The sequence below is a fragment of the Lolium rigidum genome, chromosome 4, assembly GCF_022539505.1.
Source record: "Lolium rigidum isolate FL_2022 chromosome 4, APGP_CSIRO_Lrig_0.1, whole genome shotgun sequence".
Taxonomy (NCBI): domain Eukaryota; kingdom Viridiplantae; phylum Streptophyta; class Magnoliopsida; order Poales; family Poaceae; genus Lolium; species Lolium rigidum.
In genome coordinates this window covers 163,634,872-163,660,162 of record NC_061511.1, presented here as the reverse complement: position 1 = coordinate 163,660,162, position 25,291 = coordinate 163,634,872, and the positions used below count along the sequence as shown (strand labels likewise).

The 25,291-nt window shown below is 48.4% G+C and overlaps 2 protein-coding genes and 1 pseudogene across 2 annotated transcripts; 1 reads left to right on the top strand and 2 right to left on the bottom strand.

The window, feature by feature from the left end:
- Nucleotides 1–1,146: 1,146 nt before the first annotated feature.
- Nucleotides 1,147–9,110, top strand: LOC124708801 (GTPase activating protein 1). The gene is made up of 3 exons (XM_047240460.1): nucleotides 1,147–1,413; nucleotides 1,704–1,799; nucleotides 8,516–9,110. The coding sequence occupies exons 1-3, from the start codon at nucleotides 1,300–1,302 to the stop codon at nucleotides 8,801–8,803; spliced, it is 498 nt and encodes a 165-aa protein (XP_047096416.1). The 5' UTR covers nucleotides 1,147–1,299; the 3' UTR covers nucleotides 8,804–9,110.
- Nucleotides 9,111–11,660: 2,550 nt separating this feature from the next.
- Nucleotides 11,661–13,330, bottom strand: LOC124650550 (U-box domain-containing protein 36-like). The gene is made up of 7 exons (XM_047190062.1): nucleotides 13,297–13,330; nucleotides 13,069–13,190; nucleotides 12,873–12,994; nucleotides 12,665–12,769; nucleotides 12,472–12,568; nucleotides 12,228–12,371; nucleotides 11,661–12,110 (listed from the first exon to the last, which is right to left on the bottom strand). Exons 1-7 carry the CDS (start codon nucleotides 13,307–13,309, stop codon nucleotides 11,661–11,663), a joined length of 1,053 nt encoding a protein of 350 aa, XP_047046018.1. The 5' UTR covers nucleotides 13,310–13,330.
- A 7,132-nt stretch (nucleotides 13,331–20,462) lies between these two features.
- On the bottom strand, nucleotides 20,463–22,575 carry LOC124650552 (annotated as a pseudogene).
- Between the last annotated feature and the right edge of the window lie 2,716 nt (nucleotides 22,576–25,291).

Sequence of the window (25,291 nt, the reverse complement as noted above, 5' to 3'; positions counted from 1 at the left end):
GTGGGTGCTGCCAACAGCGTCGGACATTGCTTCAACTGGCTACGGGGGTCCCTGCGAGCCAGCGGCGATAGTGCTGCCCACCGACGATAGCACATGCTTCAAGTGGTGTCACGTGATGCTGCAAAAGGCAATGAGTGCACGGAGGATCCTGGTCATTCCCCGAACACTAGGAGGCAGTGCTGGCCAGCTTTGATTTACGATGGCACGATGCTGCAAAGTCTAGTCTGCCATGCTACGTATGGTTGGTGGCGGAGCTGCAAAAAAGGGGTTGTCGTGCTGCGAGCGGATTGCGGTAGCGGAGCTTCAAAGAAAGAGTGGCGATGCTGCGAATGGTGGTCGGCTGAGCTTCAAAAGAAGAGCTATGTTGCTGCAAATAGTTAGCGGTGGTGCTTCATTTTGTCGGCGGTGCTACCAACAGTTAGTGGTGATGGTACAAAAGGTTAGCGGCGGTGCTGCAAATGGTCACTGATGGTGCTACCAACATGCAGTAGCGATGCTGCAATAAGCAAGTGACGGTGCTGTCAGACGGAGTTGAATTGTTGCCAACAGTGCGCCGGTGAGGGGTCATCTCGATGCTACAATAATATAAATATTTTTGGTACAAAATGTAATGCGGTTCTGCTACTCTAGTATAATTCTTGTGCTAGACTCCGGTGAGATCTCTGGCGAGTCTCCGACGAGGTCTGCGTACGATGGGTCTTTTCTATTTTATTTTCTAAACGATTTGTTTTTGCTTCAATGAAGCAACATCGGGAGACTTTTTGTTGCGACGAAGCAAATTCTAAATGAGCTGCAATTCTCTTTATATTAGAGTCAAACCGTTTTTTGCTTCAATGAAGCAAAAGCGGGAGATTTTTTGCTGCGACGAAGCAAATTCTGAACGAGCTGCAATTCTCTTTATATTTTAGTCGAACCGTTTTTTGCTTCAATGAAGCAAAAACGAGAGATTTTTTGCTGCGACGAAGCAAAGTCTATATTTCAGGAAAATGGGCACGTGTCACACATGCAAGCAGGAGGCTGGAAAGTTTGGAGCCTCCGGAGAATTTCTAGCGCTGTCCGTCAGCAAAGCTACAGCTCAGTCCACGCGCTCCAGGTGTTGGCCATTGTCTCTTAGCAGGCAGCGCTCACTCCGGTGGGGGAGAAGGGAAATCAGCAGCCGTCCACTTCGACCATTCGCCATTGTTTCTTATCTGACCATCCGCCGCGGACGAGGACGAGGACGAGGCAGAGAAAATCAGAGAGGAAGAGACGAAGAGGAGGAGAGGGACACCGGCACCAGCGCAGCGCAGCACCGCCACCATGTTGGGACATCTTGTTGGGCTGTTGAGGGTGCGGGTGCTGAGGGGGGTGAACCTCGCCATCCGCGACCTCCGCTCCAGCGACCCTTACATCGTCATCCGCATGGGCAAGCAGGTCTGTGGCCTCGCACATGTTTCTTTTTGTCGTCCTCTTCGCCGTGCTGATGCAGCTGCAGCGCCGATCCCGCCTGCAGAGACCGGCTAATCTGTTGATTTTGCGAATTTTATTTTGTTTCCTGGAACGAGGTGGACGAAAAGAGCACTCTTTTAGAAAGAAATTAATCGCCTCCTTCTGATTTTTAGCTCATAGTTTCCTTCCCGTTTTGAGTGTTCTCCTGATAATATTCTTATTCCGAAAAAGGTTATTACGATCTAATTCCCAGTCACGTTTTGAACATTTCACAGAAGCTTAAGACGCGAGTGGTAAGAAAGAGTGTCAATCCGGAGTGGAACGATGAGTTGACCCTCTCTATCGAAGATCCTACGCTTCTTATTAAACTGGTATGTGTTACTTTATCTTTCTTATGCTTTGTTATCCATTCTCATTCTTTTTCCCATGAAAAACACAATTACTTTTCCCCGAAAAAAAACACGATTGATTTGAGTATTTATTTTATTGAAATTATATTACTATCTAGAATTGCAAGAATATTTCAGTCTATACCAAAAGTATAAACGTTTCACTTATAATAGGTGGACACATAACATCAACCGGTTCGTTTAATTCCTCGGGGGGGGGGGAAGTGAACACGATACATTTCCAATTTTCCACAATAATAAAGTTGTGTCATTCCTGGAAATTTTGGAAAATGTTGAGTAAATAAAGACAAGAATCCGAAGTGTTACATTTTGTATGTGGCGAGAACCCAAGTAAAGTATTTACCCTCTACTATATGAACAGAATTGACCCAGAGTCTCACCGAGACATTGTCTCTTTGAAGTTTCTAACTCATCTGAACTACTGAAAATATTGACAAAAGGCAGCGCTGTCTTTTTGAAGTTTGTAATTCACTGAGACACTGTCTCTTTGAAGCTACCATCACAATACCATATTTGTATAGTTCCTCACTTCCTTAATCGGTACTGTAGAAGGGTTATTGGAGATTGCACAGCACCAATAGGGCCGGCTGCTCATATATATATAGGCGGACACATGTACAATTACAGGTACAACCCTGAGAAAACACGGGGACCTATGTCTATACAATATGTTACTCAACACCCCCCGCAGTCGAAGGGTCGGCACCGACACACAGACTGGAGCGAAACTCAGGAAAAGTCGTGGATGTCAATCCCTTCGTCATGATGTCGGCAAATTGTTGAGACGTCGGTACGTGAAGAACTCGAACGCGACCGAGGGCAACTTGCTCACGAACGAAGTGGATGTCCAACTCGATGTGCTTGGTGCGCCGATGATGAACAGGGTTGGCGGAGAGGTAGACAGCCGATACGTTGTCGCAGAAAACCACCGCAGCCTTGTCAACAGGACAAGAGAGCTCGGACAGAAGCTGGCGAAGCCATGTGCACTCAGCCACAACATTAGCCACGGCGCGGTACTCGGCCTCAGCACTGGAGCGGGACACAGTGGGCTGCCTCTTGGAGGACCAAGAGACAAGCGACGAGCCGAGGTAGACGCAGTAGCCGCTGGTGGAGCGGCGCGTATCCGGGCAACCTGCCCAGTCCGCGTCGGAGTAGGCGACAAGGTCAGTCGACGTCGAGGGCGAAGCATGCAACGTCAAGCCGTAGCCCATGGTACCACAGACGTAGCGGAGAATCCATTTCACCGCGGCCCAATGAGCATCCCCAGGAGCATGCATATGCAAGCACACCTGCTGCACGGCGTACTGGAGCTCCGGTCGCGTCAGCGTCAAGTACTGAAGAGCACCGACGATGGAGCGATAAAGCGGCGCGTCGGACGCCGGCCGACCCATCACCGGCGGAGAGCTTGGCCTTCGTGTCGACATGAGTAGGCGCAGGGTTGCGCTAAGCATCCCTGCACGCTCGAGAAGCTCGTGGGCATACTTCCGCTGATGGAGGAAGAACCCGTTCGCACGTCGGACAACCTCGATGCCGAGGAAGTAGTGGAGCGGGCCAAGATCCTTGAACGCGAACTCAGCGCGAAGGCGGTCGGTGAGCTGGCGAAGAAGACCAGCGGTGGAGGCCGTCAGGATGATGTCGTCGACGTACAGCAGCAGGTATGCCATGTCGTTGCCGGTCCGGTGGACAAACAGTGACGCATCGGAGCGCGTGGAGCGAAAACCCAGCTGATGCAGGAAGCCGGCGATGCGCTGGTACCAGGCGCGGGGCGCCTGCTTCAGTCCATACAGAGACCGAGAGAGCAAGCACACGTCATCGGGGCGCTCGGTGTCGACGAAGCCGATGGGTTGCTGGCAGTACACCTGTTCCTGCAGATGGTCATGAAGGATGGCGTTGGAGACGTCCATCTGATGTACGGGCCACGCACGAGACGCGGCGAGGTGCAACACTGTGCGGATCGTGCCTGGTTTGACAACCGGGACAAACGTATCCGTGAAGTCGACGCCAGCGCGCTGCCAAAAGCCGCGCACCACCCATCGCGCCTTGTAGCGCTCGAGAGTACCGTCGGAGCCGAGCTTGTGCTTGAAGACCCATTTGCCGGAGATGACGTTGGCGCGAGGGGGCCGGGGAACGAGCTCCCAGGTCCTATTGCGCAGCAGCGCGTCGTACTCCTCCTGCATGGCGGCGCGCCAATGCGGGTCGCGCAAGGCAGCACGAGCCGAGGTGGGCACCGGCGAAGGAGCAGTCGCCGGGCCGGTGGCAGAACCGGTCGGACCGGGCGGCATGCCGGGTGGGCCGGCCGGAGGGCCGGTCTGACCGCGCGCTTGGCCGGGTCGGCTGGTGAAGGGGGCGCCGCCGTCGTGCGGCAATATGCTGTTGCCGCTGGCCCAGAAGGCAGACGCGGTAGACGGAGACGCCGCGCAGACATACTGGTCGGCCGGGTAGCGTGTAGACGGCCGCCGCATGCCTGCGCGGGCGCGGGTGAGCATGGGCTCAGGAGCCGCAGCGACGGGTGGCGAGGCAGACGACGAAGGGGCGGCCAACGCGGGTGATGGCGCTTCGGGCGACGCGGGCGATGGCGCCTCGGGCGACGCGGGCGCGGTCGAAGGGGACGCCGCGGGCGATGGCGCCGCGGGCGACGCTGGCGATGGCGCCTCGGGTGACGCGGGCGCGGTCGAAGGGGACGCCGCGGCGATGGCGCCGCGGGCGCCGCGGGTACGGGCGACGGGGAACGCGGCCGCCGCGGCGACGGGAACGCTGAGGGACCAGGCGGGGCCGGCACCGGAGGGGCCACCGCGGTCGGCCGTCGCGCGCGCGGCCGCGAGGAGGGCCGGCGGGCGCCGGGGGCGTCGTCGGAGGTGTCGCCATGAGTCCCTGCTGAAACGGAAAAACCAACTAGTCAAAGTACACGTGCCGGGAAGTGAGGACACGATGGGAGACCGGGTCGTAACAGCGGTAGCCCTTGGTGTTGGCGGGGTAGCCGAGAAACACACAAGGGAGGGAGCGCGGTGCAAGCTTATGCGCGGCGGTGGCAGCAGTGTTAGGATAACACCGGCAGCCGAAGATGCGGAGGTCATCATAGGTGGGCGGCGCACCGTAAAGGAGATGATGCGGCGTGTAGGACCAACGCACACGACACGGGTGGATGTTGACGAGGAGAGTCGCCGTGGCAAGGGCATCCGGCCAGAATCGCGGGGGCATGGAGGCATGGAACGGAAGGGTGCGGACGCAGCCGTTGAGGGTACGAAGCATCCGTTCGGCACGGCCATTCTGTGAAGAAGTGTATGGACACGTGAGGCGGAAGATGGCGCCGTGGGTGGCTAGAAGTGAGCGAATGGTGATGTTGTCGAACTCCTTGCCGTTGTCGGTTTGTAAGGCGTGAATGGGGCGACCAAACTGAGTGGAGACGAAGGTGAAGAAGGCGGTGAGGGTGGTGGCAACATCTGACTTACGGCGAAGTGGAAAAGTCCATACAAAATGCGAGTAATGATCAAGAATCACAAGATAATAATTATAACCAGAGTTACTCGGAACCGGCGAGGTCCAAACATCACTATGAATAAGTTGAAAAGGAAAAGACGCGATCGTGGAGGACGAGCTAAACGGAAGGCGAACATGTTTGCCTAGACGACATGCTTCACAAGAGTGGGCATCCGTTTTATTACAAGTAAAGGAGAAGCCTTGCATTATTTGACGCAGAGTGGCGGAGCTCGGATGACCAAGACGGGCGTGCCAAAGGTCGACACCGGCGGAGAGGGCGAGTGGGCGGCCGGTGGTGGTGGAGGCCGCGCCAACGGGGTAGAGATCGCCGGGGCTGTCACATCGGTGGAGGAGCATCCGTGTACGACCATCCTTGATAGAGAAACCAAAAGCGTCAAATTCCACGATCACGGTGGTTATCACGACGTAAAGACTTAACGTAAACAAGATTTTTAATCAAGTCAGGAGAAACAAGGACGTTATGGAGAGAGAGAGGAGTGGAGGTGGAAGGAAAAGAGACAGAATCCGGTGTGAGTAATAGGAAGAGCATAACCGTTGCCAACGATGATGCGAGAAGAAGTGGAAGCGGGTGTGGAAAAGGAGAGGTTACCGGGATGCGCAGCCATATGCGCGGAGGCGCCGGTGTCCATGAACCAGTCGCCACCGCCGCCATACGCCCCAGCAGAGGGGGCGCTCTGGAGGGCGGTCAGGAACGTGGGATCCCACGGGGTCACACCCAGAGGGGCGGCGTAGGCCGGGGCAGGCTGGGGCGCCGCGTAGAACGCCTGGTGGGAGGCTGGACGCGGCCCCATAATGCCCGGGTAGGGGGCGCGGCACGGGCATGGAGTAGGCGTGAACAACCCCGGTCCACGGGTTGTGACCGGCGATCCATGGCGGAGGGGCGGTGTACTGCGGGGGACGAGGCGCGGGGGCGGCGGCATTGGCGCCACCGCTGCCACCGCCACGGCGACGACGGCCACGGCGGCTACCGCCGAGAGGAGCCGGCTGCCCGGTCCGGGGACCGGTCCGGCCGGCCGGGCGCCGCCGTGCCCAATCCGGGGGCCGGTCCGGCCGGCTCGGCGACCGGACCGACCGGTCCACGGTCCGGTCCGACCGGGCGGCGGGGCGGCGGCGGGGAAACCCGGCGGCGGACCCATGGGGGCGAGGCGCGAGGGCGCGGGGCGCGGGAGTCTGTGCGCCGCGGGAGAAGCCAGCGGCGAAGGCGGTGTGGGCCGCCCGAGCCCGGAGGTGCTTGAGGCGGCGCTCCTCGAGGCGCAGGTACGCCACGACCTGCTTGAAGGTGGGCGTGGTGAGGAGCGTGAGGTTGGAGGCGGCGTTGCTGAGATCCTCGCCGAGACCCGCCGACAGGGTGGAGAGCATGATCTTGTCATCGATCGGGAACTCCAAGTCGCGGAGCTCATCGGAGAGACTCTTCGGCTTGAGGGCGTAGTCATCGAGAGACAAGTCGTTCGGTGGGTGCCGAAGAACTCCTGCTGGAGGAAGGTGACCCGCTGGATTTTGTTGTCGGTGAAGAGGCCGGTGATCTTAGCCCAGACCGTGTGGGCGGAATCGCCGTCGCGGACGACGGTGCGAAAAATGTCGTTGGAGATGGTCTGGTAGAACCAGCGGATGATGATGGCGTCGATGGCGAGCCACTCGAGGTCGTGCGGCATGGCGAGGAGGTCGATGGTGCCGTCGACGTGATCAAGGAGATCATACTCGCGGAAGAGCAGCCCAAAGTACGTCTTCCACGGGAAGAAGTTGGCAGCGGTGGTGGAGAGCTTCAGCGGCACGCGCTCGGCGATGGGGATGTCGCGGATGATGGCGACGGAGGGGCCGGCGAAGGGGTTGCCGCCGCCGGAGCCGGGAGGAGAAACCGGAGCCGGATGAGTCGAAGCGCTCCATGGCGGAAGCGGTGGTGGTGGTGAGGGCCGGCGGCGCCCTAGATGAGAAGGGCGGCGGCTAGGGTTGGGAGTGGTGGAGGCCGGCAGCGCCCTAGAGAGGAGGGGGCGGCGGCTAGGGTGGATGGAGGTGGTGGCCGGCGGCGCCCTAGGGAGGAGGAGGGGCGGCGGCTAGGGTTGGAAGGGGGTGGCCGGCGGCGCCCCAAGGGAAGAGGAGGGCGGCGGCCGGGGCGGGACCCGAAGGGTCTCGATACCATATAGAAGGGTTATTGGAGATTGCACAGCACCAATAGGGCCGGCTGCTCATATATATATAGGCGGACACATGTACAATTACAGGTACAACCCTGAGAAAACACGGGGACCTATGTCTATACAATATGTTACTCAACAGGTACCATATGTGCACAGTTCCCTTACTTCCTCAATCGGCAGCATATGGTCCTCGTTTCCTCCGTGAGGTATTCCTTTTTCCAACCCAATGCTGATGAGTTGTCAGAGACAGAGAAATGGCCAAATACTCGGGTGTGGATGAAGTTGACGCCCCTAGTCGGTTACACAAATAGTATCTTCATTTAACCTATCAACAGACTGGACGGATTCATCAAGAAATATGCTATTCTGCAGGAGCGGCGTTTTGGCTCCCGGGAGCATTTGCTCCTGGTTTTTTTGAAAAATTAAAACAAATCGAAAATTTGTCAAAAAATTCCGGAAACAATCATGCATGTACCTGACCATGGCACGCACCACCGTGTAAAATTTCGTTGCAAAATGTCATTGTATGCGCCCTGGACAAAAATGACAAATTTCTGACATGAAATGAGATCCAAAAATATGAATCTCAGATCTGGAAATTTGTCATTTTTGCGCAGGACGCATACGATGACATTTCGCAGCGACATTTTACAAGGTGGTGCGTGCCATGGTCAGGTACGTGCATGATTTTTTTCGAATTTTTTTGAAAAGTTTTGAAAAACAAAATTTGCTCCCCAAAAATCCGGGAGCAAATGCTCCCGGGAGCCAAGACGAATTTCCGATTCTGCAGGACAATTTACCAGTATACACAAGCAAAAATAAATTGTGAGGGTGTATGTTGTGTACATATGCATCAACCTAGACTTTTTCAAAAAAAAGAAGGACAATCTCCCCAGATGTAGGCGGTGGCTATAATTTTATTAAAATTACCAAGAGTTACAGTATACCTACAATTTCATCAATCAATTTGCTCTAAGAAAATAAAATTGAGAATTTGCATTCTCCGTTTTAAGTACTGTTATCTGATAACCCTTGCTCCTTCAGGATGTGTTTGACAAGGACACCTTCTTCGACGATCCAATGGGCAATGCAGAGCTGGACATCAGGCCGCTGGTTGAGGTTGTGAGGATGAGGCTCCAGGGCGTCGAGGACAACACCGTGGTGAAGAAACTGGTGCCGAACAGGCAGAACTGCCTGGCAGAGGAGAGCGCCATATACATGTCCGAGGGGGCGGTGAAGCAGGACGTGGTTTTGAAACTGAGGAACGTGGAGTGTGGGGAGATCGAACTCCAGCTCCAGTGGATCGACATCCCCGGTGCTAAGGGCGTATAAGGCTTCGAAAACTCTAGACCCACTGTTGTTGGCATAGTTCTGGAGTCAAGCTAGCTAAATCATTTTAGAATCTCGGAGAGTAACTTAGGAATTTAGATGCGCTATATAACCGTGAAGTAAAATTTTCTATGACGAACTTAAAAAGGAAACTCATGGCAGGGGCACACAAAGTCTCAGAACTCCCGGCTTGATCTTGATGTGTTCTGCTTCTCTGCAACCGAGAGAGCAAATGCTACAGTGTGCTGATCACTTTTCCTTTGCAAACTATGATTGTTGATGTCAAGTCACTCGGCGCCAGGTGATTGCAGTTGTAGATAAAAGCATAGGTCTAAAAAAAGACGTGTACCAGCAGGGGGAGGAGCCACTGCGGTTTTGAATTAAGTTTTCAGCGCCACAGAAGTGCAACGGTGCGTACACGCCCGTGAGTGAGTACCGGGACTCGAACTCGAGCGGGAGGGGCATCATAGGTATCATCACCCTGGTAGCCATCCGGGCTAGGCCTCGGTTTTCAACCACATGAAACTTCCATGTATTTTTTTCCCGAAAAATGTTGGTGATGCATTTTCCACTAAAATGTCTCCGGTTCATTTCTTTCTGTTGTTCCAAATAGTGTCTAGCAGCCATCTTGTGTGGGTATCCAAACTACATACTTGGAACACCCATTATGCATACAACCACAATTTTGTGGTGAGTGCGTCGTTTCGTATAATTATCCCTACATCGCCAACCATAGTCTTGCTCAAATATGACTATTATCGTTTAGTTTTACATCAAAGCAACATAGGCCGGTACTTCAAATGAGTCAACAACGAAATTTTCAAAAAATAACATCGGGTCGAAGCCAATATACCTTAACCTTGTAATTGACTAGGAGAAGGCCTTGGTTCACAAGGATGTCATCAAACACATCCTCCAAATTATGATCCTCTTTCATGTTGGCAATATCAACGAGCCACACGATTACATTGAATGACTCATAAGCAACCCACAAGGTGAAGGTATTAGATATATACATGCAGCAACTTACTCCAAAGGAAGGGTTGTTACACTAGGTTGCATTTGTTGTGCAAGCCTAAGATTATCTTGCAATACCATAGCATAAATCAAAACAAGTAAAATGACATTTTCAATAAACATTATAAGTTTGGTATTAAATCAACAAGTGTTCATGATAAACACAAACAATGTCACAACATCCACTATATCTCACGTTTCAAACTTCTTCATCGTAGCACATCAATCCCATGTTTCTCCTTTTACTTCAAAAATCATTTTAAAAACCAAACCATCAAAAAATTTAGTGTGGCCTCACTAGTTGTTCATAACAATGTAGATGGTTATTTCAATATTGTTACATTGCATAGGATGTACACTTTTTTATTGTAGCACATCGCTCGCTATATATCTTGACTTGCAACCACATGCAACTTCTATGTTTTTTTTCACCAAAAAGAAGGCAAAGCCCCAGTCCCTGCATTGTGATTGATGCACACAACCATATTTCACATGAGTAATATCTAAAAGCTTTAAGGCTGTTGAAGGCACAACCCGCGCGAGCGATTTGGATCGTTGGATCTTAAAGAGAAGTGATCTGTGGCCATAGGATAAGGTATCATGGGTCATATTTTAGTTACCGTGGTCGTGCAGTGTTTCTCTAATGGTACTGGGTCCCACACTACGAAGGCTCGTGGCGGCATCCGAACCCGTAAAAATAGGGTTTATGATATTATTTTAGCATATGATTGAAGAAATATCACAATAAAATGCAAACAATTCATGCATAGTTCATAGTGTAGACATCAAATGATAGAATCAAATGACACAGTTCATAGTTCCCCCTCTCCTCTCACCGCCGGCATCAAACCGAGGTTGGCCCGCCGTCAGCACCATCGCCACCACCTCCTGGAGTCACATCGGCTACACCAGTTGCCTCTTCACGAGATGCTCTTCGTCTTGCCGTGATCTCCGCCGTGGCCTCCTTCCACCACTCCAGTTGAATCTCATTCATGTCCTTAGTGTTCATCATCATGATCTCCCTCTCTTCGGCCAAAAGTTGCTTCGTTGCTTTGTCCTTCTTGACATTGATCCTCATCTCTTCCAACTTGGGTTTGCTCCTTGCCTCCTCTCGGCTGGCTTCAAGCTTTGCAAGGCTCACCTCCTTCTTCGTCTCAATGATGACACACTTGGTCTCCAAAGTCTTGGTCGCTATCACCTCCTTGGACTTCATCATTTGATCAAACTTGTCCCTCAACAATGCAGCCTCCCCCTCGAGACTTAGCCTTTCCTTCGCCTTCTTTTTCCCCTCCGGCTTGTATGGATAAAGTGTGTCCGAGTGTTTTTCTTAGGGGTTGAATGTATGTTACTTGTTTAAAAAAAATAGCCACACCTATTTATAATGTTTACTTAGGTGCACAATTTTGAAACTCGATGAAATTTGGTTGCTAGAATATTGTAGATATGTTCTCTGTTTTCATATGCGAATTAGATACATCTGCAAGTTTTTATTGTTATTCGATAAAGGATGTTTTATTACTTAAATATTTTAAGCATTACACTCAACCTCTATATAGCTTAGTTGCACACATCAGTTCAAGTTTAGACTAATAAAAAATAAAATAAAAAATGTGCATTACAGGTAATCATCTTAGAAACTGCAAATGTGTCTAAGCCGATGGAGGTTCAATCCAAAGATTACTATCCATGTTGGATATTCAACTGTGTAGACACCTATATAAATAGATCTCGATTCTCGGCAAGTTTTTATAAGCTCAACATGGTAGATGCATGTGAAGGATGAAGAAAAATCTAACTAGTGCACAGGAGAAGCTGCCAATGCACATGGCACTTGTCACTTGAATCAAGGAAACGAGCACCGCTGCTGCTGCCTCATGTAATCCTGGACCACGGCACTTAGAGCAAATCCCGGGCGCCCGAGCGGTTGGGCGGCGCCCACGGGCGACGGCATCCCGTCGAGCCAGCAGCAGCACCCGACCGCGCCGGATTCACAGGTGCACCCGTCTTCGTCTGCAGGAGGTGACGATGGTAGGAGTAGGACCGACGACGGGGAGGACGCAGCCAGCTTCCTCTGGCACCGGCAGAGCACCGGCTCCGGTTCCCCGGAGACGACGCCGGGCTGTCCCAGGATAATCGATGGCATTGCCGTTGGCTCTTGGGATTCGTCCCTGGTCGTGTTCCGCTGGATTGCCTGTCGTAGCTCTGAAATTTCTGTTTCTGCTCTCGCAAGAGCTGCTTCGAGCTCCTCCCTCTTCTTCACCTCCTCCAGGTAAAGCTCCTCGCATTCTTTCGCCTGCAAGGTTCAGAGTTCTTATTACAATTGGTTTGTTTGTTCCGATCATATTACTTATTGATCCCACACGATTTTCTGAAGAAGTTGAGTTTATGTCTTTATGACAAGGAGTTATACCTCGTGGAGAGACGAGGCCACTTCTTCCTCTGCTTTCTGACGCCTGCGAGATTCATTCAGAGCTCTGTTCATGAGGTCGTCGGCTGCTCTGCACGCCTCTCCGAGTTCCTCATAGAACCCCAACTCAATCTCAATGTCACCATCCTACAAAGGAAATATAAATATCTCAGAACCGTGTCACCGGTCATTCTTGCAAGATCAGCATCTAAAAAATCACAAGATGTTACTGAATGATCGAGCTCACTTCTTCCGGGTGAGTTGAGAGGTGCAGAACTTCATGACCAGGATTAAGTACCAGCGGTTCAGTAACAGCCGATGGTGAGATCTCTACTTCGGTGTCTCTACATTGGAAAACTGGGTTAGTTTGCTAGAAAATAACTGGATCGGAGATTTTTACATCAGATAAAGTTGGGGAACTACGATATCCTTTTTCTTACCTGATGCAGATTAGCTGCTCTTTGCAGACGAACCAAATCTTGCATGATGGGTCAGCTCTCTGCATTACCGCTGCTGCTGTCATGCACAGAGGTTTGTCCAATTTTCTGGAGGAGGAAATGGAAAATCATGTAAGCGATTTTTTTTTAGTTTTTGCAGAGCATGTCTGAATTTGCAGGAAACAGAGTTCTGTCAGTGTCAGATAGCTACCTCGAGTAGTGCTTGTCCGCGGCAGCCGAGACTACGAGCTCAGTGATCCCATGGAGGCGAATGAGCTCGACGAGACCGGACGCGACATCGTCCTTCTCAATCACCAGCTTCTCGCATTTCACCTGGAATTTCCAGACGCTGTGCTTAATTGTCACGAAAAAGGGAAACGTTTCAACCAAGAGAAATGATATGGCACCTTCATTTTCGAGCACTGATGGACGTATTCGTCCAGCATCTTGTCCGCCTTCTCGCGCTCCATCATTCTGAAGGAGCTCACTTGCTCCGGGTGCAGCTTGCTGGCGTGGAATTTGGCTCCCACTGAGATCGGTAAGCAAGAAAGAAAAAGTCAGCGTCGGCCGACGATGGAGAGGCCGGCCGGAGACACGCACGCATGTGGGATGAAGGGCGCGCGGCGAACACGTACTGACGGGGATCATCTGCGGCGGGACGTGCACGTGCGTGACGACGACCGTGGTGGCTCCGCCGCCGCCGCCGCCGCCGCCGCAGAGGTTGCCGATAGCCCACGACAGCGTCGACCGCCCCGCCCTGGGCTCCGCCTGCACCACCACAAACACCTTCCTGTTCTCCTCCGCCGTCGCGGTCTCCATCGAGCGCGCGATTGATCGCCTCTGCCGGCGCCGGTTCTTCCTCGCTTCCTACTGGAGCTCGCACCAGGACACGCGGTTGTGGAATGAGGAGGGAGTGCGCAGGGAGGAGACTTTGGACCGGGGAACGGGAGGAAGACGGTGGCGCGTCGCTCGCCGTGGGGAGGAGGGCCAAGAGGCCACGGGCGCCGGGACGCGACAGCGACGGCGGGACACGCGCGCAGGAGCCGACCGAACCATGGGTCAAGCTGGAAGCTCAGGTTGGTCTGAACTCGCTCGTCGTATCACGCCAGGACTTGTGCTCGTTTTGCTGTCGAAATACTTAATTTGTCTTGCGTGTTTGACTAGTTACTCAGGTAGTTCCCACGGCACGGCAGGAGATAAAGATGCTGGGAATCTGGCATCATCTGCTGGACATGAACTCTTCTAAAGCTGCACGCTTGGCGACGGCGCCTTCGTCATAATCGGACAGGCAGGACGAGGAATGGCCGTGCTGTTCGAGTTCATCGTCGTCATCAAGGGCGACCCGCACGGCATCCAGCCTGCCGGACGACTTCGCCGAGTTCGTCGCCGTCGACGAGCGCCCAGGCTCGCTGCATCTGCGCGAGGATGGCTGCCACTGCTGCCGGTGGATCGTCGACGTGATCTACGACGCGCGGGGCAACACATGCCTCTACATCGGCTGGGAGAAGTTCGCGCGCTACCACCGCCTCGAACCCGGCTTCATGCTCGTGTTCTCCTACTTCGACGATAGAGACGTGAGCGTCAAGGTGTTCGACGAGACGCGTTACCGCCGGAACTACCACGGCGACAGCGCCGAGAGGACGACGACTGAAGTCTTTTTTCTCACAATAGTTTTGTATCGTTTTATATGAATTATTGCCATATACGATATTATAACCCAGCTGAGTCGTGATAGAGCTGACCGCCTGCACCAAACCCATTAAGTTGTCAATCTTATTACACTTCCGAGTCCAGAAAGCAAAACTAACTTTGACTAACTCATCTATGACAGCAGCACTCCAGTAACCCTTCAATTTAGCCTTCAGATCTTTCTCTGATGAAAATGGTGTTTTCCCGTATATAATTGGCATAAATAGTGTTTTCATGATACTTCGGTTAAATGTCTTCCTAATGATGTTACCAATCTGTGTACCCTTTGTAGAATCCTCTAATTCCTTCAAGAAGATATCATATATGTCCCCTATATTAACATCTACTTTTTCACCACTTTCAGGTGTTTCATTCTTGCATGCAATATTAGTCTGAGATCCTAACTCGCTGTCCATTAAGAAATAACTCAACATCTGATATGCGCTAGCAGAGGCATCTTGGGTTATAGGGATATGTTTTATCGTATATATATCACATCCTGCTAAAAACTGAAACCTAACTAGCCTATCTGGCGTCTATTCACGCAATAGACGATTTCGCTTCTCTGCAAGCCGCTTTACGGGACCTGGAAAACAACCAAGGTCAATCCCCTTTCTTCCATGATGCCATAGCTTACAAAGCACAGTTTCTAGAGGACCAATCCACATCCCAGTGTTGTTTCTTCGCAACGAAAAAATGGACCAAGGTTTCTGGATGTTCTTCCTCGGAAGAATCAACAGGGGCACCCTCACCAGCTGGATTTTCTCTCAAGTGTTCTTTCTTGGCAGCGAACACACGAAACCTTCGATGTCCGGCCTAGTTAGGTTTAGTTTGTTTGCAATCTTTTATATTTTTGTCAACCATGTTTCAAACTATGTATTAGTTTCTAGAAAACCATGTTCCAAACAAATAGAAAACTTAGTTAGCCAAATAGTAAAATGTAAGCAACATTGGGTGAAACATGCAAAGACTGTTATAGTGAAGTCTCAATGCTAAGTCGCCCATCAACTGTGCATTAACCTTTTTTTCTTTTTCAAATGGAGCTTGGGACTCTGCATCAAAATAATTGTGCATTAACTGGATGGCGAATCTAAATAACTACCAAAGAGAATGAAGGATATCCCAAGTCAACCTAGGTCTTCCAACACAAAATTGAACATAAGAGGTTGGGAAAATTGTACTCCATCTGTTTACAAATATAAGATGTTTGAGACATTTCAAAGTGAATTAGATACACACTATAATGAGTGAATCTACACACTAAAAATAGACTGGATACATACCAAAATATATGAATGTACAAGAAAGGAAATAAAACATCTTATATTAATAAACGGAGGGAGTATTTCTTAGCGAGCGTCTCAGCGCATAGTACAGAAGACACACCCGTGTTACCGATGACAAATGGTAATATGCTCCCCCTTCGCTCCTCGGTATATGACCACATTGTCCATAGCATGCGCTCACTTCTTCTCTGATTTTGATGAACTTGTTTCAAACTCTCACATTTCTCGTTCCTCCGGTCGCTGAGTCCACGTAGAGCTAGTGGTAGTGGCGAGGGAGCATGATGATGTCGCACGGGCTTCTATGTGTTACCGCAAACAACACTATCTTAATAGCGTTTCCAAATTCGAGGGTGTTTTGTAAAATATACAGATCTTGTGTTTCATCCATTTTACCTCCATGTGCTATATAATGTGATATTCTCGATTAAGTTTTTGTGGGTCATTTATTGGTTCTATTTCCCTTGATTTTTAGATCCAACAATTTCTTCATGTTTGCTCTTGTTGGGCCATCTAATGGCATTGTACAATAGGTGGAAGACTCTTTTTTTCCTCAGGAGAGGTTCTGAAAATGTTCTTTTTATAGAGGTATCGAGTTATTTTGTTGTGTTGAAAATAAGGTCACTTTTGAAGAGCCAAGAGTAGTCTTGTAGTCAATAAATGATCACTTAGATTTTTTCCCCATCTTACCAGATGGTATCCCCTAGTAACATAGTAATTTATAATAACCACATAATGGTTGACACATGCAAGTATGAGTTGACAAGAAAAATGTTATCAAAGAAATATCTTAAGAATTAGGTTTTACCCCAAATTAGTTTACATTTTTTGCAAAGTGAAATGATCGAAGATGTCGGATAGAGTGGAAGAATAGGTGACTACAAACTTTCAGTTTTTCTTCAACAATTTTAGGGATCACCAATAATATAGGTTGTCTAGATTATGCAACTAGGTGAACAACCTATATGGCAAGATACACATAGATACAACAATGCTAGACAAGATAAGCAATTAAACAAGCTTGAGCAACGAAGTAAAGCCTCAGAAGTAATCACATGATGGAGGTGGCAATGTATCCCAATGCCCACACCTTTTGGGGTGTTAGTCTCCGTTGGAGCGTCATGGATGGACGATGATCCCAGTAGCTAGAGAGAATGTCTAGTTGTGTTCGTCGTGCCCTCACACAATGTAGGTACCACGATCCACTATGTGGTGTGCATGGAGGCGGCAACCAGATATTCACAAACAAGGTTAGAACAATCTCCATAACTTAATTAGGGTGGCAGCCGGATGTTCACAAACAAGGTTAGGGCAATCTCCACAATTTAATTGGAGATCCCAAAAACACCACAACGCTTTTGCATCACTATGACCGAGCTCCACAAAGCTTCAAATGGAATTGAGAAGAAATCTAAAGCTAGAATACACGTCGGTGTTTTAGCCTTGCGTTGGTCCTTTTTTTATAAAAATGGGAGCATTGCCCCAGCCTCTATATCGAAACGATGGGAGCATTTGCATTAGTCCATATGGACATGTACAAAAGGTAGTATTGTATTTAACAAATAGAAGGGTATAGTTTGGCTGCACACCGGATATAACTATGGTCATACCTTATCCCGAATAATGAGGAACATGTTGATATTGGATGCAACCAAATGGTTGCATAGTATTTCTATTATTAGGCTAGTAGTAACCAAAAAAAAAATTCCAAACGATCCACCGGGGATCGAATTTCCATTATCAGGGGAGATAACGAAAATACAACGATGTTCACGAAAAAGAAAGCAAAGCAAAAGGATCGTCGCCTAATGCTAGCGTTCAGGGTAACTATTACAGAACCATAGCAAGTTTACTCCAAAGGACATAAACCCCTGCCTACAGCCAAGGGGAGTTTTAGGAACCACAACAGCAAAAGCAAGTCTATCTTGTCAAAAGGACAACTCAAATCGACCAGCAGACATCAGGAAGTGGCGCCGTCGTTTGCATCTTCAGGCATTTTGTTCTCCAGCCGTAGTAGACCACCATGCCCATCATTTCCAGAAGATCCTGCTCCAGCCGCCGCAGCCAGGCGCATGAGACCATCGGCACCAGCACGAAGTTCAGAGGCATCTTGTTCTCCATGTAAACCTGACCAGTAGTTCATAAACACAACAGCGTAGCTGATTAGGTCAAAGGGAGAGCTAATTAGCTTGTTTTCAAAACATGCTTTATTTCTAGTTTTCCAGATGGCCCAGCAGATAGCTGCCAAGCCAGCTATTTGAGTGTTACGGCTGGCAGGAACATATTGGGGAAACCACCAAAAAAATTATGAAAAGCTCCCAGGATGGGTGGGAGAGTTGACAGCAGTAGCAACCGCACTCCAAACAAATTTGGCTGCAGAACAGCCAAAGAAGAGATGATTGATGGTTTCCTGTTCATTGAGAAGGTTATCTTTGGTAGCAATAGCATTATGCCAGATCAGCCAGAGCCAGATTTTTATTTTTAGAGGAATTTTGCTTTTCCAAAGATGTCTAAAGGATCTGTCTCTACCACTCCCACATATCTGTTTATACACAGATTTCACAGTAAAGCTACCATTTTTTGTCCATTTCCATCTGGGAGAGTCGTTTTCTGTGACAAATTTGTCTGGTTCATCAATTGAAGCAATCCAGCCTCTTGAATGATAAGATCAGGAGTCAGCCATCTTCTGTATGAGAATCTCCAGCCCATAACAGCAGCCTCAGCCACAGTGATATTCTGTTCATTACAGATGTCAAACAGCACAGGAAACATATCCTTGAGAGGACTTGTAGTACACCAAGAATCTCCCCAAAAGCTAGTCAACACTCCATTCCCAACTCTCATTCTTCTGCCACAGAGGTATAAATCTCTAACTTTCAACATATCAGACCAAAGTGGAGAATCTCCAGGTCTGTTTTTTGCATAATAAATGCCTTTACCTCTTAGATATTTCAGTCTCATAAAATCCTGCCAAGGACCAGTGTCATTCCACCACCACTTACACATCAAACTAATGTTAAATTTGGACAAATCTTTAACTCCCAAGCCACCTTTTTGTTTTGGTTTACAAATCCATCTCCATTTCACAAAATGGTATTTTCTTTTGTCAGCACTACCAGCCCAAAAGAAGGATCTGATAGGTTTATCAATTTGTTCTATGTTTGTCTTGTGCAAAAGCCTCAGAGACATCTGATAAACTGCAGTGCTAGCTAGACACGCATCTATCTTAATCAACCTCCCCCCAATGGACATAGAATTGCCAATCCAGCCACTCATTTTCTTCTTAGTTTTTTCTCCCAGGAATCTCATGTCAGATATAGAGGCTCTTCTAGCACAGACTGGAGTCCCCAGGTACTTGATGGGCCATCTGCCCTTCTGACAGTTGAACAACTCAACATAGAAATTCTGTTTTGTATCATCATCTAGAATCATCATAGCTTCACTTTTTTCAAAGTTAATTTTCAATTCAGACATGGATTCAAAAATGTAAAGCAGGAGTTTCAGATTGACTGCTTGCTGAACATCATCTTGCATCAGTAAAATGGTGTCATCAGCATATTGAAGGATTGCAACCCCATTCTGTATCAGATTATCAGCCAAACCTGTAAGCAGTCCATTACTTTAAGCCAGATGAACCATTTTAGCCAAACTGTTAGCGGCCATATTAAAAAGAAAGGGGGCAAAAGGATCACCTTGCCTCACTCCCTTATGACTAGTAAAATATGGGCCCACTTTGTCATTAACTTTGACACTGAGGGTCCCACCAGCAACAGATTTCCTGATCCACTTCAGCCAATTATTGTTGAAACCTTTCTGCTTACAGCAATCAAACAGGAATCCCCAATTTACTTTATCATAGGCTTTTTCAAAGTCAATTTTTAATACCACACCCTGTTTTTTCCTGAATTTATCTTCTCCCAAAATTTCCTGAAGCAGCATTACACCATCTGAGATATATCTCCCTTTGATGAAAGCAGTCTGGCATGGAAGTAGAAGCTTACTCATCACAGGATTTGTTCTAACAGTCAAAGTTTTTGTCACTATCTTGAAAAAGACTTGCAGCAAACAAATGGGTCTAAACTTTTGAATGATATCAGCATCAGCAGACTTGGGAATTAGGGTGATAACCCCATAATTGATTCTATCCAGGTCAATTTTATGTTCAAACAGGTCATTGAAGACATGCAGGATATCAAATTTAATAATTTCCCAGCAATGTTGATAAAATTCAATGGGAAAGCCATCAGGGCCAGCTGCCTTGTTTTTCTCCATGTGGTCAATAACATCTTTGATTTCTTCCAAGGTAAAACGTTTATCCAACTCAGCAGAGTCCAAAGTATTGATTTTTTCTTCTTCTGTCCAGACATCCTCTCTTAATCTGATCCCAGAGTCAGTCACTGGACCAAACAGATCCTTATAGAAGGCAGGAGCATGCTCCAACAAAGCAGCATCACCTTGAACAATTGTATCACCTTTTTTCAAAGAGAAAATGGTCCTTTTCCTTTTGCAGCCGTTGGCTGCTCTGTGGAAGAAAGCAGAGTTGATGTCACCATGAAGGAGCCAGTTCTCTCTTGATCTTTGTCTCCAGAAGGACTCTTCATTATCCAATACTTTCAACATTTCCTGCTGAAGCAAACTCCTCCTTTTCCTTTGGAATGGAGATAAAGGACCAATCTCTTCCAGCTCCTCAAGCTCTTTCAGTTCAGTGGAAATATATTTGAGTAAACAAAATACTATGGAGTACCTTAAACTTTGCAATAAAACTGGTTATGTGCATTAATTGATGCTGTGCCAGGCATTAGTTCCCCATTTTGAGTAAAACATCTAAATGAGTGCAATCGTTCATGTACATGGTGGTACCGCCTCTCCCGCAATTTAATCGAGGAAGGGGCGAGCTCGCCGTGCGCGAGCCAACACCTGACCGCATCAGCATCGTAGGTTGTACCCGTCTTCATCAGGGAGGAGGCGATGGTATGACCGACGACGGAGACAACGGGATCCCCTTGCTAATCCTATGGCTGAGCAACGCCTCAAGTTCTCTTCCACCATTCACCGGCTCAGCCGGTTGCCAGCCCGCTGGTCCGACGACGGTGTGCTGTGCCATGCTCGACGATCTCGTTGGCGTTGCATGTTGGGGTCCCTCCGTGGGTGTGTTTCGCTGGCCGAATGCTCTCCTAAGCTGGGCGATTTCTCTGTCGGCCCTCGCGAGAGCTGCTTCGAGCTGTTCCCTCTTCCTCGCCTCCTCCAGGTACAGCTCCTCGTACACTTTCGCCTGCAAGGTTCAAAGTTCAGGTTAAAGTTTGAAGAGAAAGAGCAACAATGAAGTACCTCCGTGCTTAAAAATGTTGCACAACTTTATCTAGACACACAGGTACATATACATATTTTACTTATAGATACATTTATATCTACAAAAAGTTGAGCAGCTTTTGAGGACGGAGGGAATATTTAATTGCATGCAAGACGGCGCTGGAGATGGCAAGGGGTGTGCCGAAGATCCTGGTGGAAACGGATTGTAAGGGCATGGCTACCAAGCTCAACAGTGGTGGGATTGACAGATCGATGCATGGACCTATGGTAGAAGACATCAAGTTTCGTCTACGGGACTTAGATGAGTACAAGGTCTAGTTCGTGCGACGCTCGGCGAATGAGGTTGCGAATTATTTAGCGAAGGAAGGCTGCAAGAATAAATTGTATGCGTCCTAGATGGGCTCTCCTCCAGTGTTTATTGTAGAACTGTTGGGTACTGATTGTGCCGTTTGAATGAAATAGCAGCCGTTTAATCTCAAAAAAAATTTGCTTATATGATCCAATATCGGGACAAGGACTTGCTTTCTGGAGAGACGCGGCCACTTCTTCGTCTGCCTTTTGGCGCCTCCAGGATTCTTTCAGAGCTCTGCTCATCAGGTCCTCCAGTGCTTTCCGTGCCTCTTCGAGTTCATGGTCGAACTCCGTTTCCTAGAGTAGTTTCAAGAAATCAAGAAACACACATGAATCCTGCTTCTATTCAAGTAAGCACAGTATTATTGTTTAAATGAAATCAGAAGATGGGATTGCGTGCACCTCTTTCTGGTGAAATGGCAACCGCGCAACTTCTTGGCCGACGGCAGCGGGTGGTGCGATTTGTACTTCCTTGTCCCTGCAATGGGAAACTGAGTCAGTTTGCTAAGATAGAAAAACTATAAACAAGACTGGGCCAAGCGAGATTTTCGGAACTCTGCTAGAAATCCGCAAGCAACTGGAGTAGTACATCAGATACCTGACACAGATTAGCTTCTCCTTGCAGACAAACCAAATCTTGCACGATGGGTCAGCTCTCTGCATCATTTCTATTGCTGTCTTGGATACAGGTTTGTTCAACTTTCTGAAATCGAAAATGAGAAGCCATTTGTTTCAGAACTTCTTCATCCAACCAAGGAAAATAATACTAGTAATACAGAACATGTCTGGATTTGCAGGACACAGAGTTCTGTTCTGCCAGATATATCATACTTTGAGTACTGCTTGTCGGCGGCAGCTGCAATCACCAGCTTGGTGATTCCGTGGAGGCGAATGAGCTCGACGAGACCGGACGCGACATCCTCGTTCTCAATCACCAGCTTCTCGGATTTCACCTGGAAGGAGCTTTGTAAAATGTTAAGAAGAAAAGTTGATGGGATTTTCCCCTCCAAAAAAGCACGAAGAGGTCGGACATGGCACCTTGATTTCAGAGCAGCGATGGATGTAGTCATCTAGCATCTCTTCCGCCTGCTGACGCTCGGCCATTCTAAACATGCGCACCTGGTCCGCGCTCATCTTGCTGACATGGAACTTCACCCCCACTGAGATTGCAGGAGAGGATAGACGATTAAACAGTTGATTGATGAGATAAATGTAGTTCACGAGAGCAGGAGCCAACGCGTATGGAGATGGAGGAGGAACGCACGTACTGATGGGGATCATCTGCGGAGGGACATGCACGTGCGTGAGGACGATCGTGGTGGCTCTGCTGCTGTAGAGATGGGCGAGAGCCCACAGTAGCGTCGACTGCCCCGCCCTGGGCTCCGCCGGCACCGCCACGAACACCTTCTCCTCCTTGGCCGCCGGCTCCGCGACCAACACCTTCTCTTCCTTGATGACCGCCGGCTCCGCGACCAACACCTTCTCCTCCTTCACCGCCGGCTCCATCGATCGAGTAGCAGCTTATCGGCTCTCAGCTATACTCAGCTCCCTGCCTCCTTGTCGCTTTGCAGCGGAGTTCGCGTTAAAACCACACACACACGGTTGCCAGATTGCCAACTAGTGGGAGGAGACAAGACATTGGAGGAGCCGGCCATGAAGAGGAGACTTCGCCGTGACAGCGACGTGATGCCGGGAGGGAAACGGCGGAGGCACCCAACCATTTGTCAACTCCAAGCCTCGGTTCTCAACTCGACTTTGCTCCTTCTATGATCATCTTGTTAAATGCAGTTGACCCGTTATAGGACACTACTCGTGTGGTTTCAAGTTCCGGCTGATGGAATCTACACGGCAGCGGTTGAAGATGCTGGGGAATATTGCATCATACACTGAACCAGAACTCCTACCAATCTGGTTCTGGTCGTGCCAACTGGTGCTATCATAAACTGAACCTTTTCTTCTTTCTTCCTCAACGAAGAAACAACAAAGACCGTTTCTTAATTATGCAGAAAAATCTAGCTGCCTTTCCGCGTTTTCCATAACGCCAAATTGCAATATAAAACTCATCCGACAACAACAACAACTTCAAAAAACTAACTGAAATGAAAAAAATAGGGCATGCCGTATAAACCAATAGAGTTTTGGATGATGTCTATGGTTCCTATGGCGGCGACGGCTCCATATATTCCTCAGGCTGGTAGCTAACAATAAGTAATGAACAAGGACAACCTCATCCAATGGAACATATAAAGAACTGATTGTTGAAGATTGCGTGGTTCTGCTCTGAAAAGGAAACACTGCAATAACTTGTTGCTTGAATGCATTGTACCTCAGAAAACTTTGCAGGTTTCACACTCCATCCGTCCATGTATATATGGCCGCCTAATTTTGTCTTAAGTCAAACTTTCTTAAGTTTGACCAAAATTTATAGAATACAATATGAATATCTACGATATGAAATCTATATCGCTAGATATATCATAAAAACTGTTTTCATAATTGATTTATTGGGAATTGCAGATGTTGGTGTTTCTTTATAAACTTTGGCAAGCTTAAATATTTTTTTTCTTAAGGCTAGATTAAGTGGCCTTGTATTCATCGACGATAGGGAGAGTACGCAAGTAGACAAAAATTCAGGTTCAACATCATAATTTTGGGTTCATAAACAAATTGTTATAGTGTACGTGCATTTTCTAGCACTATCCATCAGCTCAAACTATTGCTTGCGCTCGCTAGTGGATGCAACTTGACATGGTATCTCCTCCTGTATGGTGTCTACCTATGCGCTCTTGCAAATCTCAACACAACACACTCCTTTCATGCCACGCAAGCACTGATTTCCCTCCATCAAGAGCAAGATCGTTCAAGCCCGGCCAGTCGCCATCCTCAACCCTCCCACTCGTCAGCGATGCCGAAGGTGGAGTAGATGATAAAGTGACTTGTTCCATGTTTCGGCGTGGCAACTTGTATCCGCCCATGTATCTTTATTTTGATGTTAAACTTTTACTTTGTTGTTTTGCTCAGCTTCTGGTTTTCAAGAAAGCTTGATGAACTTCTACTCTTGACAACATGCTTTGCCGGTGAAATTGGTTTTAAATAGCCGGCTGTAGGCTATGGCCGTGCCCTCCCAAAACAGCTATAGCCTGGCTATAGCCGGCTATTTAAGGACTTTATTACCTTTACCCGAGTTGTAGCAGTTAGCCGCATCATGCGGGAAAGACTATAGCGCTATAGCCGGCTATTTAAAACAGAGGTAGGGAGTGATCTCCATGGTAAATAAAAAACTTTTGATGCCCATCGGATCCTTTTATTAGGTTGGAGAAGTATTCTTCACACACCAGACAAACGAATGGCCCTCGAGCTCACATGAGACCTTTAACAAACTAAATTCAAAATTCAAATGGTGTGTTTTTAATAACACTAAATACTTTCACTCCAAAGAAAATGGTTAGTATAGAAAGAAGGAACAAAATCAGTTAGAACAAGATAAGGGACTATTGTCGAAGAACCTAACCTAAATGTCTATATTACTGAATATAATAAGAAACTGTTGGGGGGGGGGGGGGGACCGATCGAAAGTTATTATAGAAATATACTCATGAAATTCCATATTGATCTCCGGATTAGAATACCAACCTTATTCCCAACTTCACATAGAATAAAGTTTGTGAGGCTATTTCTTAGTTGGCTCATAACAAAGCTCCGAGACTAGATGGGTTTCCGATGGAGTTTTAACGAAAAAAAGTTGGGATGTATTAGAGGTGGGTTTGATAGCCATGTTTGTTCACTTGCAGCTAGAGAGAATTTTCGTTCTTCACGATGTCATTCATGAACTTCATAAAAAATAGATGGGTGTTTTTTTATCTTTTCAAAATTAACTTGGAAAAACCTGATGATAAAGTGAAGTAGTATTTCTCCACGAAACTCTATGCATGAAATTATTCGCACAATAATTAATTATGCTAACGTATTGCATACTTTGTGCAAGAATTTGGTGTCC